The sequence below is a fragment of the Sesamum indicum genome, linkage group LG16, assembly GCF_000512975.1.
Source record: "Sesamum indicum cultivar Zhongzhi No. 13 linkage group LG16, S_indicum_v1.0, whole genome shotgun sequence".
In the NCBI taxonomy this organism is placed as follows: Eukaryota; Viridiplantae; Streptophyta; class Magnoliopsida; order Lamiales; family Pedaliaceae; genus Sesamum; species Sesamum indicum.
The window spans coordinates 1,948,309-1,959,388 of record NC_026160.1 but is presented as its reverse complement, the minus strand read 5'-3'; the positions used below and the strand labels follow the sequence as shown (position 1 = coordinate 1,959,388).

Below are 11,080 nucleotides of genomic sequence, written 5' to 3'. Positions count from 1 at the left end.
AATATGACTTCAAATTGGCATCATGGGTAATATGACTTCAAATTGGCATCATGGGTAGGAAGATTGTCTCCTTATGGAGTCTTTACCAGTTTTATAACGTGGATTAATCACAAAATAGACAATAATTTTGCAGCACGGAAGACAGAATCATAACCAGAAAAGCTTTTTTCCAGGTAGAAAAAATGCAAGAATATGGCGATTTCCCTGCAACTTTTATCACCAACAGTCATTTCATCAAGGGAATCTCAAAGCTACAAAACACCTGCTATTCAAGTACAATGGTTTACAGATACACAACGCATGGGATTCATTATACAGAACAAACAACAGCTATCGGTTATGAAAGTCAAAGATCAAGTTCGTTGCCTGACCCTCCTGCCACTGGTATCACCACCATCAGAGAGCTGGGCCCAAACACTTCGAGACTTACCACCACCACTGCTACAATCATCGTCGCAGCCAGCGACAGTCTTCAAAAGCTCAGACTGTAGAGCTGGGTAATTTTCTTTAAGATATTCAAAACCATCAGAACGCATGACAGCTGCAAAAGAATCGAGCAAGAGCTTGTCAAAGAGAGCAAATAAACAAGACTATTTGAACATAAACAATATCAGAAGTTCAACAAACATGTCAGCTGAAAACCTTAAAACAAACTACCCAACACCTTAAATTTAATAAAATGAAATGTGTAAAGCTTAATAAGCATCCATTACATGTGTTCCAACTATTAATGCCTTAGACCATGGTATACCGTCTGAAAAAGTTCTCAGTTTTCCAAGATTTCATAAATTAACTTGTTGATACTACAGAAAGCATGTGAAGATAGTATATGCAGAAGAACAATTGCAGATGCATTCAGCAACCAAGCTAGAAAAGATTATGACCAGTTTTGGATTATCATCTTGCAGATTAAGTGACAAGAATATCATTAAAAGACAAAAAAAAAGTAAAAATTGAGTTGAGGCTGTATGGACAGAGAGCCTTCAATGATAACATCTTGCTCACAAAAGAACAAGACTTATGCTATAGGCACAACAACAATGGCAAATTAGCAATTGCCATGACAGAAGGAAAAGGGTGAAAAATACAAATCTCTTTTTCGTTAATCAGAAAAACAAACACTATGTTTGAATTCATGTTTTCGCATTCATTGAGACAATAAAATACACCAATGTTTGTTTTTGTGTTTTTACATCCTATCTGTGTGTGTGTTTTTTTTCAACTTTCTGTACATAATATATATACACTTATATATATAATATAAAAGAGACATGATTTGACAATAAATAGTGATTTTTGTCTCCTAAAAATACAATATTAAACATACAATATATATAATATAATATTTATATATAAAAATATATAAAAGAGACATGATTTGATAATAAATAGTGTCTTTTGTCTCCCAAATCCCGACAAATACACAACTGATTTGACAATGAACAACAATTTTTATCACCCAAAAATACAATATTAAATATATAATATTTATATATAAAAATATATAAAAGAGACATGATTTGATAATAAATAGTGTCTTTTGTCTCCCAAATCCCGACAATAAATATACACAACTTATTTTAAAATATTTTAAATTACCTTAAAAAATAAATTTTAACATACACTCCATCTCTAGGAGAAATTATTTTAATAAGATAAAAATAAATTACACAATAGTGTTGTTTTTTGAAAATTTTAAAGATATAGGCAACACCGGGATTTTTAATCGCAGTGTTGTCATTTTTATTTAAAAAAAAAAATTAACGGCACCGCGATTTCAAATCATGATGCCTTTTTTATTAAAAAAAAATAAAATTAGTGGCACTGTGATATCAAATCACGGTGCCATCTTTTATTTTAAAAAAAAAATGTTTTTGTCCCTAAGCATTGTGCCTATTTCATCTTGAAATTAATAGTACGGATGGTTTCTCAATTTAGAAGTCACCACCACCACCACATAGTTAGATATTTTTGTCAATGTTTATAATAACGTATTTATAGAAAAAAATAATTTTAATTTAATATAAATTTAATAATTATATTAATATTGCATAAAACATAAAAAAAGATTAAATTATTAGAGAGTTATTTAATAATATGGGTAAACTACATTGATATTTTTTTTAGGTTAGATCAAATTACACAAACGCCGTATGTGTTTTATATTAAATTAGAATTATTTTTTTCTACAAAAATATATTCTAATAATAATAATAATTTTTTGCTCGGTATCGTCACTTCAATTAAGTCACACGATATAATTGCTGTCAGTTTTAATTTCATTTCTTTTAAAATACAAGTTACGAAAAAATATGGCTCCTAAATATTTTAATTAGCCATTCACCTCCTTATTATATCACGTCGTTTCGAATAATAAGTGAACTATGTATGTATATTATCTTCTTTCATTTCTTGTTTTGTTTTTTTTAGTCAATCAAAACAAGTTTTATTAAAATTTGGTATAATTATAAATATCTCTTTATTGTTTGAAAATTATCGCCAATATCCCCTAATTTTAACAACCATTTAATAATTAGCTCAATTAATTAGTTTTCGTTACTTTGAAAGATTGTGGTGCTTTATTATATTTTTTTTAAATAAAATAAAATCGCGGTGCTGTCTATATCTTTAAAAATTTCAAAACAACACTAGTTCCGTAATAATTTTTTTATATTATTAAAATAATTTCTTCTTATCTCTGAGATACACTTATTTACTTATATTTTTTTTTATATCTCCAGAACATAAAATAAAACACTCCAAAAACGAAACCAAACACATTGCATATTTTTGCCTCAGGAGATCATAAAATTGTATTTTTAAGTCTTATAATCTCAAATTTTAAAAGCATTTCAATTTTATAAGTGGACTTAAAAAGCATTTAAGTTCACCAAATGACTAAATTAATGTTGAGCAAAACCCCAGTTGCTCTCCTTCTTCTTGTCGCCATTCACCCACTACTTCACCGTTACCTGTCCTGATCTCTTCCAAAATATCCCCGAATTCATAGCCAACGAGGAAAACACAAGAGAGAGCAGAAGAGGAATCCATCCATGGAGAACGGGGGGTCGCCGAGGAACCAGTGGTGTTTCAAGAGGAACGAAGAGCTTACCCGGGCCTCAGCGGTCACCGTTAGAGGTGTGCTAAACATGGTGATGGAACATCTCAACGCAAGTGACCCCAGACCCGTTATTCCGCTGGGCCACGGCGACCCTTCCGCCTTCCCTTCCTTCCGCACCACTCCTTTAGCTGAAGACGCCGTCTGCGCCGCCGTGCGCTCCGCCAAGTTTAACGGTTACTCCTCCACCGTTGGTATTCTCCCGGCTCGCAGGTAAAAATAGAAGAACTTTTATCACTGCCGGCTCTCTATAACTTTTGCCCTTTTCGGGAATAGCGTTGTCGTACATGCATGCGTAAACGGAATCTTTTTTATCCTGTTAATATTGTTGGAAATATAGAAGAAAGAGGTAAATCGTCTGTTTACTTGTATAATTTTGATCGAGTTTGATGTTTATTTTGTTCAAGTCTTTGGTGGTTAGCTTTTTTTGCTTGTTGTTAGCCGGACATGTTTTTCTTCTACAATGTTTGGTGAAAGAAAATATTTTTTCATGATATTTTGTGAATAATACTAAATGATTAGTTTGTATGTAAGGGTTAGAGTCTTTGTGTTAATGTATCTTTAATGCTGGCTTGAAATGCATAAGACAGTGGTGGCGACAAGGAAAAGCCTCTTGGGCTGTACACTCTTGTTCAGTAAAGCTGATGAACATGTAGTTGTGTGTTAGCAATGGCATTTGTTTTATTCTGCCCTGAATTGCGTTCGTGAAATCATATGCCAAGTTACAAATATGCCCTTTCTTTTTTTTTTAATGAAAAAAAGAAAATTAAGTAGAAAATTCTGGGATTTAGTTTTGAAACTTACATCCAAAATTGATTGGAGGTGGTGGGGCAGTCTTAATCAGGTGTATGCATGAGATATTTGAGGCTGAGTATGAATTAAAGATTACTTATTCAGATAACTAATGTGTTTGGAGTGAATAGTATACTTACTAATCTGTTATCAAGGTTTCTAGTTATGCTAGACGGGTTAGGCAAGCTATGCCCAGACTACTTAAACTTCTGTGTGTAACTTTTCTGCCAAGATATTTGGTTACAGGCATTGTCCATCTTTGATGTTGATGCTGTATTTTCAATTTACTAATTACTGCACCGGACATCGTAGCTTGAAGATCTGCCTTTCTCCAATTAATATTCAATTCCATGCATTAACTGTTAAATTCAGAAGTTGACATGAGAATTAATATATAAAAGGATGTCTCCAGTTTTGGTTCATGCTGATATTTTGCTCTAGCAATTAATTCAGTGTAAAGAGTAACCCCAAATACTCTGGAGCAACTTTAGAAATTGTTATAGTCCATAGGCTAAAAGGTAGCAATGTAGAAGGCTTGATGTAGCCTTTTGAAGGATGCAAGTTAAGGGAAAAGAAACTTCACAACTCCATACTTAATCCTGCGCCAACTTCATTTGATCATATAGTTCTAGGATTTCTGTAAGGGGATAAAACATAAAAGAGATAACTGTTCTGTGCTTTTCCTGATAACTAGAAGAGACCTTTAATTATTTTTGCAACCACAGATACCATTTGTATGAGAAACCAATTTGAATATAGCCTCCAAGAAGTCTTTTGACTTCCGTTTGGGCCATTCAATAGAGACAGAGTTCAAACAGATTCTCTTACTCAGTTAGAATCTCTGACAAGTTCATGTGTGTGAGGGAATGATTATATTTAGTATGGTAAGGGAAGGCAATTGCATGGCATGGAACTTCTTTGTATGAGTCTCTAAAGGCATTTTTCTTTGAAGGAAGAAGCTGCTACCCTTTCTCACTCTTCTATGAAAAAGAGCCTAGGCAAGCTGTAATAAAACTTGATCCTGATGTGGATTTCTGGAATGAATTCATCAACGAAGGAATCCACTAAGTGGTTGCTTAGGGACCTTGGCTCACAATCTAGGCTGTTCCACTCTCATCTTTGTGTCTTAGCACCCAAAAAGTCTGTCCATGCAATGATCTAGGCCTGCATTCGCAATTTTGGGGTTGGTAACACGAAATGGGGCCACTAGTCCATTTTGTGCTCTGCTTTATCATACACTACTGAAATCGGTTTCGTGGATAACCAGCTATGTCCCGATCTTGGTTGGCCTTTCACACCTAGCCACAAGTCATTCCCGTATACGTAGATTTGGTATAGGTGGGAACTACTGCCACTATACCCAAAACTTCATTTAAGATGAATATTTCTTTGAATGATATTACTCTTACAACTTGAAGGCCTCAACTTTTTAGTAATATTGCTAAAGGAATGATATTACTGTTACTCTTATGAGCTTATATTTGTACCAGGGTTATTTCATAAAGGATAAATACTATATTTAGGAGGAAAACTGCTCTTAATTAACTCCACACTTTCTTTTTTTATCTGAGATCTATTGAGATCAGTGAGGGTTCTCATGATACGATGAACTTGTTCAGCATTTCTATTGAGATAAGCCAGAACAGTAGTTCAGTTATGCACCGAGGTAAAAAATTGGAAAGAATTGATAACTTCATCCAACTCTTTCTTTTGTATGGAGAAGGATATGAAATCAAACAAATTGGCACTTCTTAAATCTGAAGCATGTTAATGTGATCAAACTAATTATTTCCCAAATCTTCTCTTTCTTTCGTGTCTCCTGGTCTGCCTTTCTAGCCTGTCTCTCTGCATATCATACTCAAGAGAGCGAATGTTTTTGTTCCTCCCCTCCTGACATCCATGTTCTTGTTGCCTAAAATAAAGCTTGAGGGTTTATTATATCTCCCCTCATGTGTCATCAAATTCCCCTTCCTCACTTTTGTTCTTGCATTGTACAAGAAAGAGAGTTTTTCAGCAAAGTTTTCTTTGAAGATAGTATTTATCAATTTAATCCTTCCCCCTGACGTAGTTTAGAAGTCTTAGATTTTGTCCTTTTTTGCTTTGGACGGTGTACTTTCTTCATAATGTAATTTAGATGTGCAATCCATAGATTTTTATAGTGTTGTATGGAATTCTTTTTGTCATAAGCCAGCAAGAAAAGAAAATGACGCTTAGACAGCACAAGATCAACAAAAATCACAGAAGGGGTGGGGTTCAAGTTAGAAGCCTTAGTAAAGCCATTAGCCACCTTCAGTGACAAAAGTCCAGTTGGTTAACATCTGGCTCCTTGATCTGCTTTTGTTCTCTGACTACTCAGTTGTCTTCAAAGGTATGTAGGGTTCCACATGTTCTAGTCATGCATAAACATCAAGCAAAGAAACTTAGTAACTTTCTCATGTTTTAGAGCTTCTCTTTGATCTATTTCTGAAATTTTGAAAAGCAAAGCACTTGGAACTTTGTTTTGATATTCTGGCTGGGAATGCTTCGAGATATAGAGAATGCAGCTTATTACTGGCAGTATTTCAGAATAAGTGAAATAAAGAGAACAGAGAACTGGAGGGACAATCTCTCTTTCACATACAGTTAACATAAGATGACCAGTTCCTATTTTATCTCGATGGTTTAAACCACATGTTCATTGTTCAATTTCATGTCATTAGGCCTCCAAAAGAAGTTTTTTGTAACTAATTGCTTATGACCATTTCAATTGACTAGAATCCCATATGGTAATAAATTTTGAATGAAAGTAGACGCTTTTAGTCTTGAATCTTATGAATATTTGGAATTAATTGAGTTAACAGTATTTGCTGCAAATGTTTAAGTTCATATGCTTGTTTACAACCTTTTTGTCTGAGCAGGGCAGTAGCAGAATACCTGTCTAAAGACCTTCCACACAAGTTATCACCTGATGATGTTTTCCTAACTATTGGATGTACCCAAGCTTTAGAAACCATTCTGACTGCCCTTGCTCGTCCTAGTGCTAACATCTTGCTTCCAAGACCTGGTTTTCCTTACTATGAAGCTATCGCTGGGTTTCGTCATCTTGAAGTCCGGCACTTTGATCTGGTCCCGGAAAAGGATTGGGAAGTTGATCTGGCTGCAGTTGAAGCTTTGTCTGATGAAAATACGGTGGCCATGGTTATTATCAATCCAGGAAACCCGTGTGGAAATGTTTTCAAGTATGAACACTTGAAGAAGGTAGCTTATTGAACTGTTTGAGTAAAATATAGGAACTCCATTACTTATCGCAATAGCTAATGTCACCTGCTTATTGATTGTTCATGTGATGTAGGTTGCAGAGACGGCAAGAAAGCTTGGAATCTTAGTGATTGCTGATGAAGTGTATTCCCACCTTACCTTTGGAGGTAGCCCATTTGTTCCAATGGGAGTATTTGGATCAATTGTTCCTGTTGTTACAGTTGGATCAATATCAAAAAGATGGATTGTTCCTGGTTGGAGACTTGGCTGGCTTGTCACAAATGATCCAGATGGAATCCTCATGAAGCAAGGGGTATTTCCTTATCTTGCAACTGTTTTATCCCCTGGAAAACCATTGGTTGCTAACTTTGTACTTTAAGCATGGGGTAGTCTATTTCATTACTAAATTCCAAAAGCAACGTCGAAATGACTTTCTGGGGAACATAATAAATACTTGAGTGATAAATTCCCACAGTGTACTGTCTATCATCAAATTATCACAGCTTTGAATCGGTTTGATCTTTTTGCTATCAGCTATGATTAGTTACTATGGATCCAATATCAGTAAAGAAGAAAAAATTCTTGGAGTTGGGGCACTTCGAAATTATTATTCAATGTTACGGAAATTGCAGAGATTAAAAGGGAACATACTACTATATCCTCTAGAGAAAGTTCCTCATCATATGTGTAGTTAAGGAGATATATGAGCCTAGTTTTCTACTTGCTGTACCAAGAGCAGATCTCGTTTTCTAATATGCATTATGTTACTGTAATAAGATTAAGAATTTTGCATATGGGCCATTGTGTTTCGCAAGGTTAAGAGATCCTCGATTCTGTTTACACTGCCTCTGCATATCGAGATTCTTTAATTTTGGTTAGCATCAACAGCCTTAATCTTTTTGCACATCTTGTAACATGCAAACGGATTGGTGAATCAGTTGCAGTCCTAGATACTCCCCCAGCATAGGCGTTTCAACAACCGATAAATTTCCACTCTACCAAAAGCGGAGATCACAGTTTTTGAACTTGAAGGATGTTGGACATCTAAGTAATATATCAATATGTTCACACTCTCTTTTAAGTAGGCCATCTCATTTGGCTACTGGAAAATCATGTTTCACAGCTGAGAATTTGATGTGAAATTTTTTATCCAATGGTGCTGAATTTTTGTATGTTCTTAATGTGTAATTTGATAATAAGGAAGTATGATGTGCTTCTATGTCTATGAACCATGTCATTTTGTAGACATGAAATCTTTTGACATTTCATGAGAAATCAATGCAGTTTCTCTTATCTGCAGATTGTTGACAGCATCAAGGGGTTTCTGAATATTACCTCTGACCCCGCAACCTTTATCCAGGTTCCTTCATGTGCAATCTTTCTTTCTTTCCCTTTTATGGGGACCAAGTTCTCATTTCTTTTTCATTTTTTTTTCGTTCATTATTTTGGGTTTCACATACTCTTAGCATTAATGAAATTTCAGTGTGTGGGTTGGAGTTGGGATATGAGTTTGAATTATATTCAAGCTGCTGATAGAATAGCTATCAGATACCTTATACTTCCAGCCACAACAGTGGACAACTTCAGTGTCATGTGGGAAATCGAACAAAGTCTCAGTAAATACACAGAATTAGACTAATTAGTAGGTATCATAAAGTTGGTCAGAACACAAGTTCTAGGAATCACAGGCATCAGGAGAATCCTGCCCATACCAAAGTGTGCGTACAAGTGAAGCAGGGGTCTTCAGTCAAATGTTCAGCGAGAGCAGAATTTGAGTGTCTTTGGCTAAATTTATTTACTTGCGCTATTTTAGGTGCTGGGTTATATTAAAATAATACATTCTTCCTATGTCTAAAGCTTAATGGCTCTTGGTACAATACAACTTTCGCTCAATCCCTCGTCTTCTTGCAATGACTTTGTTATTAAATGTTGTCCAATATATATATATACACATCTGTGAACAGGGGGCGCTTCCACAGATTCTTGAAAATACCCCAGGTGATTTCTTTCTGAAAATTGTTAGTACACTTAAAGAATCTGCGGAGATATGCTATGATAAAATCAAGGAAATCCCCTGCATAACTTGCCCAAGCAAACCTGAAGGATCCATGTTTGTGATGGTAAAGACAGAATAGCTTCTACTTTGTTATTATATCAGTGAATAATCTGTTGCATGACATCTGATGAGCCTTTGCATCTCAGGTGAAGCTTAATCTGTCTCTCCTGGAAGATATTAAGGATGATACGGACTTCTGCTGTAAGCTGGCTACAGAGGAATCCGTGATAATTTTGCCAGGTAAAAATGGATCAGATGCAGCAGGCTTCCCCATGAAAATTTTAATAGGCAAAAAGACATCATGAGAAAAAGGAAAAGCAACATAATTCCCTGAACCTGAAATTAAAAACAAAAAGGGCAAATGTGACCTCCCGATTGACACAGGAGGCAATGAGCTTCTTTGTGAAAAGTTAAGGGTTTGCATTGCCCCGCTTTTTCTATTTCAGAGGGATTTTGAGTCTTTTAATAATTTTATAGGCAGGGAAAATGGAATTAACCTGGTAAAAGTTTGGATGCATGGTTGATGAAACATCATAAAAAGGATGGCTGTTGCTCTATTCTGCTTTAGTCAATCTGCAGTAAGGCTAGGCTTTCTTAGCATTGTGAAAGTCTTGTTTTTCTCAGTGACGCTTTAGCGAACATGCTGATTTTTGCAAGTGCCAATTTGACACTTCTAATATCGTCTTGACAAGAGAAAAACTCGTCTCATTGCAGGGGTAGCCGTAGGGTCCAAGTATTGGCTCCGAGTAACATTTGCTATTGAGCCATCATCTCTCGATGATGGCCTTGGAAGAATAAAAGCATTCTGTCAGAGACACGCCAAGAAACAATGAAAGTTGTTTCTTGGTATGCAAGATATGTTGATACACCCTTGTGTCAATGGTGGTGATATGAAACTCCGCGTTTCATCCAATGGCTCAAAAGTATTGGAGAATAAATGCTTGTAAGAAGATCTAGGTATCTTCTTCACTTTCTGCTCTCTGTTGAACACTTGAAAACATGTCTCAAAATATTGCCTGTAAGAACAGTGAATACAATCAAACCTGTCCGACTGCCAACATGTTGTGGATATCTTAATGTTTGTTGCGCGTCGTCCAGTTCTTCGTTTGAATCCTTTTAGCCATTGTAACATTTATCAGTTTTAGGCCCAGTCTGGCTATGTGCTTTTATAATTGATTTATGTGGTTTTATAAATTAATTGAGTACCAGAGAACTGGTTATCATGAAATGATTTTTGTAACATTTGATTTTACGATAAGTCATTTTGCGTTTCAAGAGGAAGATTGTGATGTTGCACGCCGACAGGGAATAAACCTAGGTTTAGAGAGATCCTATCTAGCCGACAACTGCAAGAGGTTGCTGGAGCAAAGTAGATCGATGGGCACCAAAGCTTTCATGGAGTCCCCTATTTTTTAGCCATAACCGACAACAAGGTGAAAAGAAATGGATCGGCCCAAGAAGCACAACAGAAACGCAAAATCTCAAAAATTAAAATGATATAGCAAAAATCATCCGGATCACGGGGTGTATCCTTAATCCATCCCGGGCATTCGGCATACAATATTAAAAACCATTGGCCATGATTCAAGAAAAAAAAAGAGAGACAAAATTGAAATTGAGGCTTACCCTTATTGTTTTCTTCAATCGGCTTCACGATAGACTAAGAGATAGATAGTATGGTCGAAAGAAATAGATGAATCCTTCTTTCCACCATACTACCTATCTTTTAGAATACTGCCGATTATATTCTGCTCATTTCATTTAAGTTAAGACTTGAAATTAGAATCCTTTTCATTTGACTTCATCAACTTTTGATAAAAACTCAGAAGGAAAGTTTCCAATTCACGAGGTTTTTTAAATCCACCGGTGAGATACAC

The 11,080-nt window shown here is 35.4% G+C and overlaps 1 protein-coding gene across 1 annotated transcript; it reads left to right on the top strand.

Moving 5' to 3' along the window:
* On the top strand, nt 2,903-10,382 carry LOC105178558 (probable aminotransferase TAT2). Its single transcript, XM_011102052.2, has 7 exons — nt 2,903-3,331; nt 6,808-7,147; nt 7,242-7,460; nt 8,448-8,507; nt 9,112-9,267; nt 9,350-9,443; nt 9,918-10,382. The coding sequence occupies exons 1-7, from the start codon at nt 3,054-3,056 to the stop codon at nt 10,034-10,036; spliced, it is 1,266 nt and encodes a 421-aa protein (XP_011100354.1). The 5' UTR covers nt 2,903-3,053; the 3' UTR covers nt 10,037-10,382.